This window comes from Calidris pugnax, unplaced genomic scaffold (assembly GCF_001431845.1).
Source record: "Calidris pugnax isolate Ruff unplaced genomic scaffold, ASM143184v1 scaffold24, whole genome shotgun sequence".
NCBI classification, from domain to species: Eukaryota; Metazoa; Chordata; class Aves; order Charadriiformes; family Scolopacidae; genus Calidris; species Calidris pugnax.
This window is the reverse complement of record NW_015090922.1, coordinates 25,765,341-25,788,256: the sequence shown is the minus strand read 5'-3', so window position 1 is coordinate 25,788,256 and position 22,916 is coordinate 25,765,341. Positions and strand designations below refer to the sequence as shown.

The window sequence follows — 22,916 nt, the reverse complement described above, 5'->3', positions numbered from 1 at the left end:
TACACAGTTTGGCAACAACATGCTGCTGGTTGCCCCATAGTGAACAGACTGGCAAAAAAGCCCAAGTCATCAGGGTTGTTTTCTTTAGTAGCCAAGAGCATACTACAATCAGAAGCCTCCACATTTGCACTACCAAGTTGGGTTTTTTTTGCTCTCTTTGCTCCTTCAGCTCAACATCAACACTACTTGAGGTTCCAAAAGCAGCTCAGGAAGACACTATGACCCAGCTCCACCAGCAAGATTTAGAGGATGCTGATAGCACTGCATGAAATGAAAAGCCACATCTTGAAGAGAACACAGAAGAGCTGGGGACAAGACTTGCCCTGAACAACTTTGTAAACACTCAGCCAGTTCCAAACTGATATCCTCACTGTTTGAATGATTTGCATTAGTTTCTACTTCACACTTAACAATGCATGTTCATTCTTGACTTGAAGAGTTGTTATTCTAGGCATCCTTTAAAAGCAGCTTGCACATTTGCCAGGAAGGGCAGTGCTGGGCACATTCCTCTTTTTCTTTTCTTTTTTTTTTTTTTATTGCAGTGAAGAAAGACAGACTAGATGAGCTATGACATGCACTCAACCATCCATACGCTCTCCCTCTCATGCATGTGTTTCATACGTTAGGTTTACCTCAGTTAAGTATTGTCAGTAGACATCAGACGGCTGGAAGAAAGGTCCATCTTTACATCATTCCCAAATAGTTTATTCTTTCCATGCCTCCAAACTGGTTGATATTCCTACAATTTTTACCCTATTCCAGAAAAAGCCTTAAAGTTTTTCCTACTGTTAGAGTCTAGTAAGAACTCTCCTATGTCCTGTTATATATTCCATCTGTGCTGTGCCTCTCAAGAGTATGTTCTCAGTTATTTGCGGGTTTCCATTTTCAACGAACACTAACATTCTTATTAACCTTTTCACTGACACCATCTCCTAAAAAGTCCAGGGAGAACAACTGGCTTATTTGAAAAGTTTACACAGAGTCCTGTAAGACCAGGAAGATTGTCTTGATTATCCAGTTTGACTTCCTGTAAAGCATTACACCTACAATTTTTGAATGAGCAATCATATAATTTTAAAAAGCTCTGATTTAAAGCTCAGCTCTGATTTAAAGAATATAGACAACGGGAGTTTTGGACAGAAGCAGCCCAGGCTGTAGCCAAGGAGACAAACTGAGCTGGCTACATGGAAAGTCTTAGAACAAGAAAGATGGAGAAGTTCTGTTCCACTTGAATTGAAAGCTGCAATCACTCTTAAAAATAAATAAGAAAGTCTTTGCTAAATGTTTATCTTGCTCTCTTCCCATGGCAATTTGAAAGACAAAACAGCACACTCTGCATACGCCTAATCAACTTTACCATTAAGCTTTCATATTCCACAACTTGTGGAATATGAAATATTCCATAAATATGTGGAAAATGTAAACAGCTAATGATTTTTTAAAAAAAGTAAATTAACCATGGCACATTAATAAGTCATGTGATGCTAAAAAGACCAAGAAATCCAGGTTGATTAAAAAAAATCCTCAGGAATAGAACTGAATAGACTCTCTTATCCTCTGTGTTACCCCAGTGTGGGTGGCCTGGCTATTTGCAAACAGAGATAAAAATCTGTGAGCAGCAATTCGGACTTCTGTGCCTCAACTTGTTCAGGGAGTAATATGCTCATTTGGAGCTTCTGATTTGACTAAATTACATTAAATCAACAGCACAATGGGGAAAAGGAGGGAAGCACAATCAAGGAGATATTCAGAAATAGTCTACCCAACATTATTAGCAAAGTTTTATTCAACATAATCTGCTTCAAGAGCCACTAGTGCAGTTATGAACGTCTGTTGAATTTAGATGCATCCTTTCCCAGTGTCTGGCAGAAGAAAATAAATGCTTACTACCACAGTGCTTTGAGAGCATGCAAATATTTTTTTGTGGGGTAACCATGCTTAAAAAATTCCCATCACTATGACTAAGGCACAGTGCTTCTAGTGCTCCCTAATTCAGATGGTGGTAAATTGACACTTTCAATTGAGTAAACAGGAATCGGCCATGACCATGTAATAAGTTCTGCGTAGCCAAAGGTGATGGTAAGAGAAACTATTTCAGTTTTTGTTTTGCTTCTTAAAAATACTTACAAGCATGAAAATTACTGAACTACAGATGGACAGAACCTGTGAAGACCAGTAAAGATTTTAGGAACAGTGATGGGTGCAGCTTGCTTAGGGCGTCTAGTATGGAATAAACATATGTCATCGTTATCCTCAAGTGATCATATCCTTTACTAAAGTTCCACAATATTGAGCTAATAAAAGCTCAGACCTTAATTAGGGTAAAGAAAACTTATGCCCTTTATGATTTGAAATTAATAGGGTTTTAATTGCTATCATCTGCAATGCTATTTTTCAGATTGGTTTTAATGATCATTGTGTAACTGTGCATGTACTTTTGTAATATAAATAATTCAACCATTTAATTTCAATTTTTTAAAATGGAGCAAGGACAAGTCCACTTGATGAACTAATGACCTGCGAAATTCCAGATATTATCAGATATGGAAGAACATGCCAGATCAATGCTAAAACTACATTTTCAAAACTTGTAGTACAAGCTTTCAGCCTAGTAGAGCAGTAGTTATTCTAGCATACACCTCTGTATAATTTGGTATGCATTCTTCAGTAGTTCATTCGTATTGCTGTCACTAGTTTTTCTACTGTAGTTGGGTAGTTTACAGCTACTATTTACCTCCCAAAAAGCCCCATTGAAAAGCCTTTACATCTTTCCCTCTCCCAAAAACATGCAATAATCCACAGCAGTATTTTGTGATATGCTCACAAGGTCAACATTTTCAAAAGCATTAATGAATAGTGAGATTTTCAATTCTCGGCTTCTAATTTTTTGATCCTGTAAAGAAGTGTTTGGAGAATGAGTTTTAAGACTAAATAAGTCATTACCCAGACGTGGGAGTTCCACTGATGCACATGACTGACAATCCTCTCTGGAGACAGAAATGCACTCCTTGCTTTAGGGAACATAGCAATCCAGCAAATACTGAGAACTGCCACAATGCTACCAAGCTCTGCATCACTTTCACTCCGAGGCAAGGAGCTTAAGAAAGTACTCTAACCCTATTTTAGGCTGACAGAGCATGGGGTAAAGGTGTCTTTTAAAGCAGGGCTTTTTATCTCTTCTGCTCCTTTTCTTCTGCCCTCCCTCCACGACCCTTGCCTCTTCACTCCAGCAGAGAAAAAGCAGAACAAGTCTGTGGATTGAAGGCTTGAACCTCCTACTGGATTGTGGTCCAAAATTTCAGAGAAAAGAAAGAGCCCAAGGTCCCTCACTGAATTGTAATTCTTCCCTTCCCCTCCTCCCTTACAGCAGCATAAAAATAAAGCAGGAAAAGCATTTAACTTCTGCTTCACTCTTTGCTTGAATAACTGGGAACTCCCAGTTATGCCAATGAACTGGGCCTTTCCTTAGGATGCCTGAAACCTTTAGTTAATAAAGAAATTAAGTGATGCTAGCTGAGTCACACTCACACATATAGGAGGAATATTTAGAAAAAGAAACCAAGCAAACAAGCCTGACAGAAAAACCCAACCAACAACAAACCAAACACCTTACCAGAATTACCCCTGGACAAACTGTATCACATATTATAATTATAGCAATAAACAACAAGTTTAAAAACAAACCAAAATACAAAAGAACCGGTAAAAGCTTTCAGCAAGTTTTCAATACTTTAACATGTTTTATCAAGATATCAATTAAACCTGCTTCTTTCAGTGAAACAGCATAGATAGCAAATCAAGACAGGATCTGATCTGACTGATGCAGAAAGGTGTGGTTTTTTTAAAGTAGATTCAAGTGGAGCACACTCCAAGAGTTAATGGTGTAAAAGAGCGGAAGGAGCTCTGAGGTTAAGGTTAAGGGCAGCATCACAAGGAAAACAGACTGAAAATAGGAAAAGAAAAATGTTAAGGCTGACATTAGGAAAACATTTATTACCATGAGGATGATAAGATAATGGAATAAATTCCTGAAGGAAGTTGTTGAGTCAAACACTAGAGGCATTCAAAGGAAACCTAGATAAAAACACCAGGCGATTGATCTGGCGAGCAGCCCTGCGCTAATGACCCAAGAGGCTCTTTCCAAATCATTGAGGATTCTCCTCTTGAAAACTAGAATTCTGGAACTTTCTATAGCAACATGTGAGCAAAAAGTAAATGCAAAACGTTGCACAAAACCAGAAACAATATTTAACATTTATTTTCCAAGACATGACAGGAGCTATAAAACTTGCCTTATGAAACACGATGGACATCATGAAGAAATCCAACAAGAAATTTTCTGAAATGTCTCTGTAGTCAAATCGGAAGAAGATTACGGTAAAGCTCAAAGTAACAAATTGATTAATAGGATTACAGAATGAGGAGCGGAGGAGTTTCATCCCAGCAACTGTTATCAGGATAATATCACAGCTGTAAGAAAGGAAAAAAACAAAACAAATCAAGTCAAAGTCATAAAGCATTAAATTATGAAGCTCTTAAATACAAATAGCTGTACCAGATGTATTTTAGATTGCTATGTGTATCTAAATGTACACATCTTACTGATTTCTGATATGTTTCTTCTATGTTCTTTTAATTATCACATTTATCTGACCCATGTATAACTTCATATTTTCCTTATCATTATAACAGACTTGTAATCTGTAAGACAGACAGACCTCTGTACTAAAAATAGTAGTATTGACCATTTGAAACCAAGAATCTAGAAAGGATATTTTTATAGATCTCTTAAAATAAAATTTCAGTTTCAGAAACATCTTGGCATGTCCATTAATATATTACTGTAATTTGAAAAAAAAGTCTCGAACCCACTCCAGTTTTTTTATTACTAGAAATTTCACTTGAGCACAGAGTTTACAATCATTCTCCTAATTTCATTACACAATGCCAAAAGTCTGGATGGAAACACCCATAGATGTGAAGTGCTCAAAATTCTTACCACTATTCTTGATTGGAAAGCTGACTATTCTGTGTAGTAATCCTTCATCTATTCTGTGTTGCATCTCTGTATTGTAAAATGCATGCAGTCTGCATTTAACTCTCCTTTATTATATTCCAGAGAGTGAAAGTAAGATGAGAACTCTAAATAATAAGTGACCACACAGAAAAACAAGAAGTCCAATCTTTAAAGTGCTTGCTGCTATACCTCCAAGAACATAATATTCCCCTTTTAACTATCCAGAAAACTACAGTTTTCTGTGTAAGAAAAGGAAATACAATTACATGAGAAGGAAAGATGGAGGTAACATGTTGGCACCCCTTGAATTTAAAAAACGGATTCAGTCTCTGGATATATATATGAACTTAGAGACTTTAGATTGTTAACATTTTAAGTTTTGTTTTTAAGATACTTTACAGAATTAGAAAGACGGTCTTGCTTGGACAGCAATTTTGATCTCTTGATAACACAGCCTGTTTAGAGGGTTAGATCCTAGAAAGATCTCAGACACGTTAATTTTTACATCACTTTGGTAGATGGGCACTGCCCCGAGATGAGACATGCTACTGGGCTCCAGACCATGAAACACTTGTCTGTGGTTCTGCATTTTACCCATCAACCACTAAAACACACGGGAACAGTGTCAGGAGCAGGAATTGGAACACATGATCCTCCACTCCTATAAGAATTTCTTTACCACCAAAGCAGGAGGGCTGAAGAGCAAACTTCACATAACCTCTACTTTTCTGGCAAGTACTCAATGGTTGGGCTCTTGTTAAATGAAACCGCCAACACCACCTTCTCCATTAAGATTTTTGAAAAGGATGGAAATCAAAGCAGTATTTTGTGAACTCAATCCTGATCACATACTTGGGATGCTGCAAAAACAGTTCTCAGCTTAAAACCTTTAGATTTCTGAGTTCTAGCAGGATAAAGTAAGAGACAAGTGATTTATTCAGAAAGCTCTGAACATGCCCAGAAGTATCTCTCAAGCCTCCCAATGAACCATCAAGTCAAATTAAGAAGTATTTAGTGATATTAGGTACCCTAAGGGTTTTCTGGCAGTTGAACAGCTGTATTTGGATTGCAGTTTTGCACATTGAAGCCCAAGAACCATACTGGATCTATTCCTGAAAAGACATTCCAAACCTAATAGACATGTACAAGTAACTCCCTGTTAATCGAGAGCTAGGCGACTTCTCTTAAGTAAAAATTAAGCACATTCACTTTGAGAGATGCATTATGTTTTTTGGTGGTGGTGAAAATAGATGAGGACTTCCACGCATAATGACTGACTCAAAGTAGACCAGGTACTTGCAAAATGCATGGAAGGTTCTCCTCCATCCTGCTGTGAACCAGGAGAATACCTGCTGCCATGACTGACACTTGACAGGCCAGAAAGCTCTAAACAGGTTTTCATCATTCCATCAAGGCTCACAAGTCTGTACATTTCTAGGTTGATTTTATTTTATGTGGCATTTATTCATTATTGTGTATCTTCCATAATGCAGATGCAACTTTATTTGAGTGCAGGTCATTCCAAAGGATCACCAGGACATCACTGCTGAAATGAAATGCCAAGCTGACCTTATTTCTCTCACCTCGTCAAAGCTGTTCTTTTCAATTTGCCTCAGATTTCTGAATGGAAAGCCTAGTGACTTAGCTAAACAGATTCTGAAAGCATCCCAGTGTTTCCTGTATGAACCGGTTGGATCTCACATTCTTCAGGAAGAAGAAAATTCTTGCAACATGGAGGAATTTTCACACAGAAAACTTACAGATAGTAGAGCAAAAGGAGGACTATTTCCTCACTGGATCTGTTAACATGTGGAATATTTCACACAAAAAATTGACGTTTTATAAAATAATGCTCTCAGGTGTAACAGAAAATAATTTGCTCATTATCCCTTTTCTTTAAAGATAATGCCACACAAGACGCTTTTCCTGGGGCCTTAACTCCCAGCAGAGAGAAAGCAAGAGAGAGAGAGAAGGGGGGCTTATTTCTGAAGCCTGTGTGGCAGGTAACACGGGCAGGCTTTTCAGCTTGTCAGCGTGGGTCCCATTAATAACCAGCACATCAGGGTCTGGAAAGCTCAAGCAAACTCCCGACTGTGAAGGAGCTGTTCTGCCTCCTCAAGAAGCAAACTGCTTCAGTCCTTTAAATCAAAAAGCCAAGATGAAGCTTCTTTTAAAAAAGACATTCAAATTGAGCAAAAAAACTCCCAAATTAAATCATGCAAAACGTGCCACCTCAGACACTGTCAGACACAAGAGCGGCAGAGTGCCACCTTCCCTTCTCTAAGGTACGGTGTGGTCTGATGCTGGGGCAGTAAATAACTAAAGAATGTTCCAACAGAAAATGGATATTTACGTATTAAAGCAGAGAAAGTACAACACTCACTAACACTATATCTGGAAGGAGCAAGGAGAACCCAGGAGCCTCAACAGGCTTAGAGTTGAGGAGAAAGAGGTAGGGTCTGAAGATGAATGTTTTTGCTCATTGCATTTCTGGAGAAGCATATTAAAGAGGAGTGCCAGAGAAGAAGGGACACTGGGAGTGTTATGGATAGACCTCAGTTACAAGAAAAAGGAGAAAACACGGGCTTTAAATCCAAGGTGATCATACAGACACAAAAGGGATGGGGAAGGGAAGGAAAGGATCGTGATGGATACTACCCTACAGGCCAAATAATCAGAGGCAGACAAATGTAATTCCTTTCCTTAATCTCAAGATTTCTGGGGGACTGACTCACTACTGAACACTTACGGGAGGTGCTACTTTAAAGTGCAATCTAGCTTGGAGGAATGACTATGTAAAAATAGCACCTTCCTAATCCTACATATTTGCTCAGTGCAAGTGTTCAGTCATGTCTGCTAACCAGTGACAAATGACATTTTGACTACTTTTTAGTTCTCCCAGCATTGCAGAACCAAATAAAGGGATGAATGTGAAATCAGTTTCACCCTGGACAGCACATCTAAACTCCTGAAGCACCTTAGCCTTAGCATCTCCCAAGTGCTTGAGGGAAAAGGGTCATTGGGGAGCTACATAGGCCCTGAGGAACCGGTAAGAGTCTCTCTGGAACAGTGGTTGTCTGGGAAGAATACGCAGAAAATGTGACTAACACCGTAGTCCTCATTTCAGCCTCTAAAAGCAGGGACCACCTTTTCCTTATAATTGTGTAGTCCTTAAAGCTGTGTTGCTCTTCAAGCAAGAAGGATAATAAAAAATGCCTTTTTTCAAAGCAAAGTTCTTTTATCTAACATTTACAGTTAAGAATCTAAATTATTATTAATACTGAGGAATTCTAGCCACCCACCCCCCACAGTTTTCCCTACTACTGGAACGTTCCTTCCTGAACACAAGCTGTTTCTTTGTTTTTATCATCTGCATCACTGTCATTCTGATAAAAAGACTGCAGAAATTCTGCTCGCTGGGGATACTGCAGTCACTAAGCCTGCTGAATATCTGCAGTAGGCAAGTCACTGACCAAAATATTTACCATAAAAGGCTGTCTGCAAGGATCATACCATGAGACCGTGGATCAGCATCGCCAGTTCTGCTTAATATCAGAGACATCAGACTTTGGAAAAACTTGTGTTCCTGCCTTTCTCAAACTACGCTTAATGCAGAACTACCCACCATTCTACACTGTTAAATATTTTATTCGGTCTTGCCTTAAAAGACTTGTGTGGTGAAGCTTCTGATAACTCCTTTGGGAGACTATCCTGTAGTCTTAAAAAATCCTCAGTTAGGAAATATTTCCTGATATCCAGCCTAGATTTCTCATTTTCATCTGATTAATTCCAGTTACCCCACTGTGTTTATGCCCATCAAACACCTGCAGCCTGGCATAGCGTGCCTGGCTTTTAATTGACATTTAGACATTCCATACATATCTATATATAGCTCTTTAGTATTTTATTTTCTCTCTCTCATTGCAGTCATGTCTTAGCATGTGCTAAGGTAGTTTTTCTTTTTTCTTTCAGAAAAGCTAATGATTATTGTATACTGAACTACTAATGCATGAAAGCAAACTGTGACAAGCAAACAGACTTATTTAAGAAACAAATTTCATTTCTCAGCCTTTAGTCTAAAACCAAATATTCTACTAATCACATGCTTTGAGTTATAATCTACTTACTGTGTACCAAGCTTCTTGTATTTACTAATTGAGAAAGCATCAATGGTGAGGGCATTCAGTATTATAGCTGGATACAAAATGTATTTCTCAAAGCACTGAAGCCACACATAGAGCCTTTCAAACCACATCAAATGAGCAGCATCTGAAATAGAAATTCAGATAACAGATAATTTCATCAAATTAGCTGCATTTTCACTATTTCATTATCTTGCAATATCATAGAAGAAATGAGTTAGCTCACATTAATAAATATAATCAACCAACTTATTTATGAAACAATGGAATTCATAATTCTTTTGCAATAGAGAAATAATTTTGTTCTCTGAATTTAGAGAGTATCTATTCTGCTGCTTATAACTGCACTCATGAGAAACACTCAGAAACAATAGGAGGTGGTACATGCTAAATGGTAGATTCTACATAAACCAATTACTAGTCACTATATCAAATAGCATTTTTAATGATGAAAAGACACCAGAAAGGCCCTCTCCAGCTCTGGCACTGACCTAGTGGATGACCTAGGGAACCTCATTTGAACTCTTGTCAATCCTTCCCCATCTTATAGTGGCAAAACACTGTTCATTAGACTGCAAAGTATTATTGACCTCACTGATAAATGAAACATCCTTTGAGATCTGAAGAATGAAGAATTAATAGGAGCTAGAAAGTGTCCTAGATGTTTCTCAGAACACCTAAACAGCCATTGTAAAAACTATCTGCTACGGTCACAACATTCACCAGTAAAGAATATTTTTTTTTTTTTTTTTTGCAGCAGACTTTTCTAACATCACGGTGCTTAATATGAGTATTAAACAAGAATTGAATGCTCTGTGCAATTCAACTGCTGTAAGAACTTAGGTGAACTGAGTGCAGAAACACCTGTGTATGGACAAAAATAACGTCTTTATTCTCAACTGAGCTCAGCTAGAAAGGTTATTGGAAAAATAGTGAACACAAAAAGGCAGAACTTGGTATTGATTCAGAAATAACAATGCCAGCTACTGAATCCCCAATACTCTTCCCTGCAGAAATGAAAATAATTGTATATACACATCCCACCTTCCCACACACACCTTTTCAATGGCAGGCAAAGAAGACATGCTGAATCAACAGATTTGTATGTTCTACAGGCACAGTTATATATTCTATAGATTTAAAGAGAAAGATCTAAGAGCAAACCTTCCAAATTAGCAGCAAAGCATGACTTAAAGCTATCTTAAACTAAGGCAATGATCTTGCAAAAATATGCCTTCAGAAAATATGACCAACTTCTGTTTCTTGTTATAATGTAAAAATATTTCCTCCTTGTATTACCTTAAGGCCACCTCCTAGAAGTTCATACACACAGTGAAACCTAGCTGTTATTCTCCATTCCTCTCTCCTCCTCCCGAACTAAAAATTGCTCTCAGAGTTTGTTGTGATTTAACCCCAGATGGCAGCTAGAACCACATAGGTGCTCATGCAGTGCTCCCCCTTTCCCCAGAAGGGCAGGGAAAAGAGGGTGAAAAGAAGGGGAAAGGGAAAAAACCCCAAAACCTCGTGGGTTGAGGTAAAGACAGTTTAATTGAACAATAACAGAAAAATAACAACAATAATAATGGCAAAAGAATATACAAGATAAAGTAATACAACACAAGTCTCTGTCACCGTCCAGTGAACTGGGTGCCCAGCCTGACCGGAGCAGCGATCATGGATCACCACCTCCCAGGCAACCCCCGTTATATACTGAGCACAATATCTGTGGTACAGAACATTCCATTGCTCTGTCTATGCTCTTTCTCAGCTTCTATGGGAAACTGAAAAAAGTCCTTGAATAGTACAGATATCACTTAGCAACAACTAAAAGAATATGCATTATTGACATTCCTTTCATACTAAATCTGAAACACAGCCATCACTAGAAAGAAAATTAACTGTACCCCAGCTGAAACCAGAACAGAGCTCCACTCAAGAACTTCATCCAGCTGCCCAAAACTGAGCTCTGTGTAAGAACTTAAACTTAAGTTTGAGATGTGCAGACCAAGTAGACCAAAAAGAAGGCAGCTGCAGGAGCAGAAACATACGTGTACAGACAATGCAGACAGAAAAAAACAGTTCAGAGAGAGGGCTAGGGAAAGATATGGGTGATTTGAAAATGGGTTACATGAATCTGTGGGGTATGAAAGCAGTTGTGGGGAGAAAGGAGAAGAAAAAGCAGTCTCTAGTGTTTCAGGGCTTCTTTCTCACTCCGTCCTGCACTACTTTCTACACATCTATTCTACCATAAACTCACACATTTTGACCTCAGCCTTTCTTCCTGCAGTCAGGCAAAACAATGACAAGTAAGGAGTTGTCTCATACAGGCATCATGAGAACTGGTCTGATAATTGCTATTCTGTGGAAGGTCTGAAAGTTTGAACAGCTCATCCAGAGTCCATGAAACAAAGCCAGGAGTAACTTGTGGGATTGTCATTACTAGCTGCTCATAGAATTGCAAGCAATCATCTGTCTCCCCATAGCACTACGCTTGTCAAAAATTAGGAAGCTGAAAATCAAATTCTATGGAAAAAAAAGCTCCTCACAGACATCTTGTTTTGTGTACTTGTCCTTTGATTGTCCACACCTGACAAGTACAGAATACTGTCCTTTTCCAAGTTTCTATACAAACAGGGAATCTTTAAGTTCGGCTCCTACATTTTTCTTAAAGGGTAAAAGAAAGAAGACAGCCTGTCAGACATATCTGTCAAAGGGATTACACCACCTCTTCCTCAGCCTGTCTCATCTCAGAGCAAAATAAAAAGCCTCTGCAGCAGCCTAAGGGACTGAAATACATATATGATTTTTTTTTTTTACTCATGTTTTCTAACACAACAGATACATGGCAAAAATGTTTAAGCCCCAAAGTGTGGAAATGGACCACATATAAAATGAGGACTGCAAAAGAAGGGAAAAAAAAAAAAGCCTGTTGCCTACAGCAGATAGCATAGGAAATGCAGCTGATTGCAAAGCAGAAGAAAACCCATCTGTGGAGATCAGTCTGGCAGACCTGTCCCCTCGACCTTTTCAAAAGCTGAGTCATTGCATTTAGGAAAACAATGTTTTCTGACAAATGAAGACAGACTTAATCAGGACAAGCAAAAGAAATCTTACAGTAGTCTTTTATGACTAAGTGATGTAAGGAACAATAAAACTTTGGTCTTCATCAGAATTACTGATTATCAGGGAGAGGAAACCCTGAACAGTGTGTTCAGTTGGGCATGATCCTTAATCAGATTTATAATTCTACTACATTTCCCTTAGCGTATTGCAGTAAAAGTTAAAAGAAAACCTTCAATCAAGTCTCTTGGGTACTTTTTTTCATACCAAAGCCTGGTTTGGAAAGTAATCATTTTGAAAGACATGATTTTTTTTTTTTTTTTTTTTTTTAAATTAAATCCTTAATGTATGGTTTTGCAGAAAGTGATAGGAATTCTTTTGTTGTCTACTTGAAGAACAGACTAAAATCCCTCAGCAGACTGTGTTCTGACAATGCTGTCTTCAAACACCTCAGGAACATATATTGAGAATGATTAAGGCACAGGTTCCATCAAAAAATGACAAGCAAGCTTTTGGTTGGTAGCAAAGGCAAGATGAGAGCTAGGGAAAAAAAAGCAAAGCTGTGCTTCTCAAAGTACACTGTCTGCTTGCTGAAATAAGTGTATCAGAACAGAAACCACACCTCGACACACTAAAATATTTACTGATACTCACATGTATCAGGGCACTACCTGCTGAAGCCAACAGACACTAGAAACAACAAATCATCAAGAAAATTTCAGTTCCTTTCAATTTTAATGTTTCTCTAAAAGTGTTATGATGGAAATTAAAACTCTAAGTTGTAGTACCCATGCTGTTCAAATGAGATACAGTTATATATCAGTATGTTGAAAAAATTCTGCCTCAATTCATCAATCATTTAAGTTTTTAAATTATATAAAATGCCAATGTATTAAGCATGAGCTATAACACATCAAGCAACACAGCAAGTAACAGTCCTGTAATGTAAAAGCAAAAGGCAGATCAGAAGACAGTTTGTGAAAGGCTACTTAGGGCCAGTAAGATGATTAAGGGACAGGAGCAGTTGACATAGGAGGAGAGGCTGAGAACACTCAGATAGCTTTAGCCTTGAGAAGAAAAGGCTCAGGGACATCTTATTAATGCCTGATTGGGGGTAATTTTGGGATATAAATACCTGATGCGGAGGATAAAGTTGATGGAGCCAGACTGCTCTCAATAGTGCCCAGTGACAGGACAAAAGGAAACAGGCACAAACTGAAATTCCATTTCATCATAAGGAAAAAACCCAAAACAAAACAACCTTTCTTACTGTAAAGGCGATCACATGCTAGAACAGGTTGTGCAGAAAGGTTGTGGGGTCTCCATACTTGAAGATATTCAAAACTGGACACAGGCCTAAGCAACTTGCTCTAGCTGACCCTGCTCTCAGCAGGGGCGTTGGACAATCTCCAGAGGTGCCTGAGCAGCCTCAGCCCTTCTGTGCAGTGGTCTCAGAAGATGACTTCAACAGGTTCACAGATTTGCTGATGATTGGGTAGGGGGAGGATAGGGGAAATGGAATTGATAGGCTATGCGTGCTACTCAAAACAGGAAAAAGTACAGTTTATTCTCCCTCCTCTGTTACTCCTGAATTGGTGGTGGTTTTTTTTTTAAAAGCCAAGACAAGCTGCAAGTCATTGCATCCATTGTTTAGAAAAGATTTTATTACAAACCTCTCACTTCCCGTTGCTGGTGCTCTTTGCTTTTAAGTATGGGGTGGGAGATCCACAGCCAAGGGTGATGCTTGCGAAGCTGAGGAAGTACGTAATGTGTTACAAATCCCACAGTCCATGCTAAAGCAAACAGGACAATGCTGAGAAATGGCTGGGCCAAAAGAGAAAAAAAAAAACCAAAACCAGAAACATGGTTATGATTTGCAAACAACATTTCTATATAAAACTTTTTTTAACAGTTCCCATAATCGTATTTTTGTGCAATTAATTTTTATTCCTATATTTAAACTCTGACTCCACAAGTGGATATGGAATTTGAAATAAGTATTTTGCACAGACAATTTTTTCCTCCCTAATTGCAGGAAAAAGGGCAAGTGATCAGGCTTACTCATTCTGTCCCCCAGGTTCCACATCATAAGAGCACTGCGGATATGCAGAGGCTTAAGGAAAGAGATGTCAAATAAGTAAATATCCATAGCCTAACTGCCTTGCACATAAAAAAAAAATAAATATGTTATCATGACAAGTAAATATGTTTTCACTAAGTTCTCTTCCCACAATCTCAGTTCTTTCCAGTTAAAACACTCTATGGTTTTGCATAAAAACAGGTAATACCTTAGCGGAGCAAAAAAAAAGGGGAAAAAAAGGACAGATACACACCCTTAATGACAGAAATACAGTACTGGCACTGACAGCAAATGACAGAACAGCAGCCGCTGTGCAGACAATGAGATCCGATTTCAAGATTTCTTTCTGTGAAAATAATTATTTTATACAAAATTAGTGAGCCAATACTATTCTCACCAAAGTAAACAACTCTGTTCTCAATTATTCACAGTCTGCATTGTGATAAGGCTAATCAGCACTCCCTAATACAGAAGTATTTTCTCCACTCTGCTCTGCAAAATTGTTTCTTCACACTCCAGGTTTGTCAAAGTAATCACATTTAAATTCATCAAGCCTAATTTTAAATATATTTTCAAATAACATAGTTTTAGGACTGAAGAAATGAAAGCAACACATTTCCCTACCGAGTCTGATTCTGTTTAAGGAATATAACTCCTTTACATTATGACTTTTTTTTATTTTTGGGAATCAAAATTCTGGTTCCGTTTCCCATTTGCAAGCATTAAGATTTCTTCACATTCACTTTCTCTTGCATTACTGAAATGACTTGTGCTTTTCTGTAATGTCTTCAGAGACACGAAGTTAATACATTTATTATATTCTAAAGCGACATGTCCCATTCTCTGATTTTCTGTATCAGAAGCCAAATTTCAGCAAGATTTTATGGATTTCAGACAAGGCCTTTTTCCCGTGTCACTGAATGATAATGAAAGGACATATCTGCCTTTATAAAGATCTATAACTAGGGTAGGAGTAATTCTGTTTCTAAAGATTAGAAAATATCACTGTCTTTCCAGCCTGTTTTTCTCGTGATTAAAATGTCATTGTCAGTAAACAAATAAACAAGATAGCTTGTGAGCTGCGCAATCTTTGAATTGTACTTTGGAGGTCACCCAAACGTCTTTGTGAATAAATGAAAATCTTGTCTTAGATTTATGAGAGGGGCATCTGAGTTCAACACTCAATACTGTCGCTAAGCTATCAAATGAGTAACTATTTGTAGCTCTTGGTTTAGAAACTCACTGTTGCTTTAATTCAAAGATATCTAGAAACAACACATGAAATGCACCGCTTTTGTTAGAGTTAGAAGCTCATCCAATTTTCTGGTGCTGCAATCTAGGTAGTCTTCATATACTGCATCAGAGAAAGAAGAAAGAAAACTAAAATAATGATGGGATAGCAAACCTACGAATAAGGGACATAAAAACAAAGAAAGAGAACAAGTGAACAACAGAAGGGTTGCGAATTACAAGGGAAGCTGGTAGCAACTGCTATATTTAGGCTGCCTATCACTCCCTGTTATGAAAGATGCTTCTTAGTAAAAGGTCACAAGCATCAGCACTTCCACTTACTGCAGCAGGCCTTTGAAATTCAGTAGGACTAAAAAGCCTTCAGGCTGAAGAAGTACTTTTGCTTTGTCCCAGGAAGCTCCAACCCGGTTTAGCTGAATTCTTTAGGTGAATTCACCACCATCCTTCCCTTTCCCAGGCTGCTCGGGAGCACGCACCTCCAAAAGCACAGGGTTCCCTCCCCTCAGAGAGCTGTGCCCTCTCCAGACAGCCCCACACTCCGCATGGACTATAGCTGGGAAGGTGCAGGAGCACAAATTTGACAATTGCATTCCAACTCTGGAAACATCTGAAGTATTTAAAGCACAATGTACACCCAGGCTTGCTCTTTCACCCTTGTATTGAACTACTTCAAAACGTAAATGTAACCGCTGAGCTGCTGACTTGCACAATGGTCCCCAAAGGAGCTCCTTCTACATGTGGCAGACACATTCAAACTTCTCATCACATTCAGGGGTTTTTCCTTCTGAAACAAAGCTGAACAGCAGTTGCTTTTGTTTCATGTCATGGCCGAGTAGTCCGGGCCCCTAGGATATAGCTGGCCCTTTTTATCAGGAAGTTATCTCTCTCGGGGGGATATGGAGCTACCTTCCAGGAAAAAACCTTGGGAATCCACCTACAGACTGCTGTGGGTGGATCTGTGGTTTCCACCCTTCCTGCTGAAAGCAGGTAGCTCCTGCAAAGCCCGTGCCTACCTTGGACGCAACTCTGTTCCCCATCCTGTATTTAGACCCAACTGTCTAAAGCAGGATTTCGGATTCCATTCACAAGGCCAAGCACTTATGCACTGAATGTTGAACAGCCCTGCGATGGGATGCTCAAGTCCTTCATTGCCATTGGTCCAATGTGGAAAAGTTAAACTCTGATCAGAGTTAAAATCTCTGCAGTGAGACATAATGACTGATACAGTTTGGGCTGAAGGCAGATGTTCTTTTTTCTCCATTTTACACTCAAGGGAAAAAGAAACCCCAAACCAACGTCACTACATTTGATGCCTCAGAGATTTTACAAGCAGAATATACTACAGTGGCCCCTTTTTTATTATTATTTTCAATTATGTTTTTGGAGCTTTGTACAAATCCTTTTACTACTATCTAAATGTTTGTATTAAAGGCCAGGAAGGAAGCCGAGTTTGAATGTAACACATTAGCACCCTCAGGCCACTGGTTAATCTAGTAATCAGCCATGTGGATGCCTATAGAAATTAATTATAATGGTAGGAAGCTCCATTCTCAAAGTTGAATGGTCAATTAGCCATCACAGCTGCTTTATAATTCAGACTTCCAAAGCTGGCAATTCTTACACAGCTATTCAAGCAAATGAAAATAGTAAAGGTCATGTAACTAAACATTAGAGATGCTGTATTTATTATTCCTAACATCAATGCAGAGCCACTACAGAATACAACACATTAATTTTCAATATTAACCTTGTTTGCTTTCAGCTTCTTGAGGAGGTGCTTTGGTTCTGTATACCTCAGGATTTCTGCTTAAAATGGATCTTATTTAAATGGCATGTTATGTAGACCATACTTCTGTATAAAGACCAGGGCGAGGTCGTTTGTTGTGTTCCATCCTGTTATCTCTTGCCACTAGCAGAGGATTTGAAACGCGCTCCTCACAAAGGACCACTCCAAGAATAAAAAATTAACAACCACCATGAATTCTCCTTCAAATACCGACATACTGTTTCACTCATTTTCTGTACTGTTTGAAGATCCTCCTTGCACAGGTTCTGGAAGCTAAACACAATTGCTGTTGCTGAAGAAAATCAGCAGAGACTGTGCCTTGATTGTGCTCCTCACACTCGAGGCACGTGGATTTTCTCCTGTCTCAGTTCTTCCCTACTTGCTCTGTTGGCACTGCCCTGTGAGATAGCAGTGGGAGTCTTCTGGCAAACTAGGGTTTAATTGAGACAGAGGTACCAGATAACACAGGGGTTAGACAAAGCCTTCATTAATCAGAAATTGCCCTCTCTTGCTTCAAGAGATCTCCCAGTGTGGGAGAATTAGCACTGCTAATTGACATTGCAAGCAAATACATTTGCTTACAGTTTTTATACAGATTGAGGGAAGCCCGGACGGGGGGCGTGGGGAAAAAAAGGCAAAAAGGCAAAGAATTAGCAAGCTCCAGCAACGCTGAAGGAAAGCAGCTTCTGTCTAAAAGCAGCAGCAGTATGGAGTATCAAATGTACAGAGCAGGAAAGCACAAACCCCAAAACCAAGTACATCCTGGAGAGCAAAAGGTGCCAGGAATCCCACTTAACTAAATGCGAAAAACCACTGGCAAAACATGACAAGAATGAGATACGGTAAAGAACTGAAGCCCGGTGTCTGGCCAGTCCCACTGCAGTCCTCCCTGCACTTCGGTGTCGTCTGTCCCAGTGGCTCAAGGACCCAAGTGCAGTTGAACCCCGTGGTAATTGTGTTAGCATAAGCCATCAGATGCCTGTCCACCTTACTCACACAAAACTAGGTCAACAGTCTGCAACATGACTCTGTTTTGAAAATACACCCAGGACCTTAGATGCTAATTTGTTCATACTTTTGTTGTTTTTGTTTTGGTTTGGTTTTGTTGTTGTTTTCAATATATTGAAGCCTTGCTCAAGGTTTCCTTCTGCACTGTGAAATGACACCAGTTAAGCGGACAGCCACAGTAACTGCTTAAGTTCCCTGGCAGGGCTGTCTGGTGAACAGATGAGATCAGACTCTGTGCTGCTCCAAGAAGGGCACTATCAACAACAGATTCAAGTGGGATACAAATATGGTGGAACTAACAGCTTTCCATTGCATGTGCCATACAGTACCCATGTATAACAATGGACTGACATTGAACTGTGGCAATAACCCACACACCAGAAATAACCACAGAATAGTGTCAAGTTTCACACACTTCTTTCATCTCTAGGTACCAAGTCTGGTCTGTGGCTAGGGTAGAGGTCTGGCTTGGCTAGGGTAGAGGGCATACAGTCAAGAATACTTCCTGGTACAGAAAAGGGCAGTCCCGAAAACCAAGTCAACTCCTAGCCCTAGAAAAAGAATGACTAAGGGCTTAATTCTGTGGACCAAATCCTGACCCCCCTAATGTAAATGGGGAATTTGCTAGGACTGCTGACCTTTTTGAACACTTGTTGAACAATCTGGTCTGCCTTGTACACACCAGGTAGCCAGGCTGTAACTTTGTGCAGAGAACCTGCACTAGCTCTCTGAGTGTCAGAATTAGATGCCTCATTCCCCAAGCTCTAAGAGCGCATTTCTCATCAACTACATCAAGGAATCAATGTTTCTGAGTACTTCAAATGATCCCTTCTGAAAAAAACCCCTTCTGCCCTCCTCACTGGAAAGATGATCTAGAAGAACTTATCACAGTTTCCATCTGTGGATTTAAAGGAAAAAGATAGAGATCCTCCCATTTTCTGTGCTTTTAGTAACTTAAATATTTAAATTACTAAATGAGAGTATTTAAGAGGTTCCTCAGCAAGGAAAATTGATGGGAGAGAGCTTTGAACAGAAAGTAATGAAAAAAAAGCTCTTACCACAGATTCTCTCATCTTTTCTGGTAGTGGATCTGCTGATGAATCTTCAAACTGCTGATGTAGAAAGTGAGGAACATATTTGCACTGAATAAGGGATCTGTTAGAAAAAAAATCCTAGTTAGGATACTTCTGAACATGTATAACACATGAATATTCCTGCGTGACAGAGGAGGAGGAACAAACAGCTTCAGATTTCCTTCCTCATGTATGCAAGTAGCTATCTTATCTGTGTAAGAGCTGGTTTGTCCCAATCTCCAGCTGATCTGTGGTCAGGGTAGAACTTCTTCATCAAAATGCTAAGGAGTCTCAACAGTCCAATCAACGTGATTTAGAGGGATCAGCAAAGAGGATACTGTTCCATTCATGCCCTTCATTAATGTTTCAGCGAAGCTGAAACCAATATGGAAGTTGTTTAGACCCACATTAGAAAGGCCAAAGAAACTATTCCTGTATTGATTATATATTAATTCTCAGTTCGAGACTTATGTGCTACCTCCTCCTCCATCTTGAAGTTTATGCCACAGGCCATCCCTTAAATGCTGTTTCTAATCTCTTCATCCTTCAATTAAGCTCAGAACTGTTTAAAAAAAAATCTTAAGCCTCTTTTTTAAAGGATTATACATTTTTATCATGATCATAAATAAACATTTTGTTATACACATTCTGAATCTTAAGATATTTAACAACAATTTCAGCTGCTGAAGATTTGATTAAGAACCTTATGAAATCGGTAGCTAGATTTAAAAGTTAAAATGGATTTAATGGTTTAATATTACTTCCTTAAAACACAAGTTTTAAAGAAAGACAAATTTCTGTTTTATTGCAGAAGTTAATGAACCGGTGTGTCCTTCGTGGGGAGCTGGAGAGAAGAATACATTTAAATTGCTTCAAAATTTAAAGACCTCATGCTTCCATGCTGATTTACTGTTTACCTAGTAGATTTTACTCCAAGGCTAAAAAAATCTCCCTAATACAGCACACAGCTTCACTTCCTTCCATACCCAAGTTCCATACTGTAATGGTCCTGAAACTACACACTAGCTACACAAAATGTGATCCAGGTCTAATTGACATCAGTGCCAGACACAGTAGACTTTGGATAAAGTTAAAGGCAATAGGTATAAGCAGTTCTTGTTGCTTTGTCACATCAGAACTTAGTAATGTGTAAGTATCAAATTCCCTGAATCTTCCGGATGATAAAGAAGGAATTTCTCAGCTCTTCAGAAAGATTTGCTGCAATGCCAATTTTCTATTAGTGCCCTATACCTTTTCCTTCCTCATCAGAACTCTTCTCTTTTTTCCCAAGTTTCTCTCCTCAAATATAATCATGAATGGCCTAAAACATCCTCTACTTTCCCCTGCTCTCTCCTCATTACAGGACTGTGCGTCCAACCACCCTCTTACCACATGCCTACTACAATCTTCATACACTCAAAAACTCATCTCAAGACACACACAACACACCTCATGAACCAAAGGAAGAACCCAGGGGTTTCTTCACAGGTCCTCTGCACTGTCCTAGGGTAGGACTGAGCTGTCTGCGAAGCACAATCCCAGATGGCATGGTGATACCAGCTGCACAAAATCTGTTTGCTTGCTTAATCCCAGCTGCTTGTGGGCCACTAACAGCCCCCATGACAACCATATAGCGCAGTTCCCACACATGAAAACTTGTGTCTGGTCACCTTGGAGCTATGGATCTATGTGCATCTTTCACATCCCCTCAACCTACAGATCACAATGTTGGGGACTTCTCCCCTGGGTCTCCTTGTTCTCAATGGTAGCTCTTAATACACAATACCCTTCCTCAGCTATCTTTAGCAGATTATGTCAGAGCAGAAAAGGAAGGAGTTAATCTCAGAGTGGCATAGCCTACTGACAGTGACCCTCCACAAGAGCTGGAATTGAGCCATCTTCCCAATACATCAAATGTCCTTTCTTCTTGCCACAGTGCTACCTGTGCACATTCTGCAACTCCAGTAGCCTGAAAGCTCCCTCAACTAAATCACTACCCTCCAATATGGTGAGTGCACAATTTCCCAGAGGGTGAAATCTGCTTCAGAGGATTTGGATAGTGTTTTTTAAAGAGCACTAGCCTTACTGGTAATCTGACTGCAGCACTTCATTTATTTACAGGGCTGATACCAACCAGGCAGACATGGCAAGGAAGTTCCACCTCATCACAGTACTTTGGTGAGGCAGTTTGTGTGGTTCTGAAACCCACTCATCACTCTGGTTGTGTGCTGTACACAGTAATCAATAAATAAGATACGCAAGCAACTTACATCAATACAGATGGGTCACTGCTTTGTCTGCTGAGGTGATAAGAAAGTGCAACTAGCAGACCACAGAAAGCAGAGAACAGTGCTGGAATGTGTTGTGCATCCCAGGGTTCCTGAACAGGAGGACAGAAAGCAGAGTATTTGTAAGTTAGGAATGCAGAACTTAATTTTCTTATTTTTATCTTTTTTTTTCTTTCTTTTTTTTTTAGGTAGGCTAAGATATACATGCAGTGTTTAACACACAGCATCTAGATTTGTACACCATCTACCAAGGACTGAAAAACATTTTCATATCAAAGTCTATTATTGCATAAAAGACTGAGATCAGAGGCATGTTTTGTGATTATATTATGCAATTCCTCTACAATCAGCAATTAGCTAGGAAACCACATGAAAGGTAGGTTTTCTTTTTCTCTTTAATGAAACACTAGAGGCAAATTCCCATTAAAATGAGATGCAAGTGAAGCGAACTGCACTGTATTTGTCCAGTCTCTACACTGATATGTAGTTACTTGACCTGTGGCCAGACTGCATACAACAAATGCCAATGTCACCTGTATCAGGCAGTGGATACAGCTCTGGCACCTCACTCTGCAATCCTTCTGCTGCTTTGCCCATTACATCCAGGCCCTGCCTGGATGATAATACAGTGGAGAAGGAGAGCTCTCACCACTGCACATGACATCACCGAGTAAAGAAAGAACTCACGCACTCGACAGAATATTCTGGGCATAACCAAGATGAGAAACTGTCTCTGGTTGACTTAAGCAGCTAAAATTGACTAGAAATTATAAGAAAAAGAACATGAAGCTTAAGGAAGTTGTGGATGCCTCATCCCTGGAAGCGTTCAAGGCCAGGTTAGATGGGGCTTTAAGCAACGTGGTCTAGTGGGAGGTGTCCCTGCCCATGGAGTTACAACTCGATGATCTTTAAGGTCCCTTCAAACCATTCTGTGATTCTATGAACACTTACTGAGAGCAGCTTCATCTGTGGTGTCCTCAGCTACAAATTAGGGATCCTAAGATAGACTTGGGAGTCCGGCTGTAAAAGGACACACATTTTGGCTGTGAAGGACAGAGAAGCTAAGTGGATCAGACCCATAGCCATTTCTCTTAATAGGCTTGTTCAGTCCCTCCACACAACTTCTACCTGATCAAGTGAATGTGACATTAGTAGATCCTGACATCAGAGCACTTTCTGGGTAGATTTTGAGAGACACTGCTTGTAGGACC

The 22,916-nt window shown here is 39.3% G+C and overlaps 1 protein-coding gene across 2 annotated transcripts in view; it reads right to left on the bottom strand.

The window, feature by feature from the left end:
- The window catches only part of PCNXL2 (pecanex-like 2 (Drosophila)), a 156,814-nt gene that overhangs the window by 66,766 nt on the left and 67,132 nt on the right, over nt 1-22,916 (bottom strand). For both annotated transcript variants that reach the window (XM_014950946.1, XM_014950945.1), the window contains exons 16-21: nt 21,688-21,797; nt 19,403-19,499; nt 14,553-14,645; nt 13,893-14,043; nt 9,145-9,286; nt 4,293-4,470 (exon numbers count right to left, since the gene is read on the bottom strand). In XM_014950946.1, the coding sequence (XP_014806432.1) occupies nt 4,293-4,470; nt 9,145-9,286; nt 13,893-14,043; nt 14,553-14,645; nt 19,403-19,499; nt 21,688-21,797 (771 nt within the window). The remainder of the gene's footprint in view (nt 1-4,292; nt 4,471-9,144; nt 9,287-13,892; nt 14,044-14,552; nt 14,646-19,402; nt 19,500-21,687; nt 21,798-22,916) is intronic.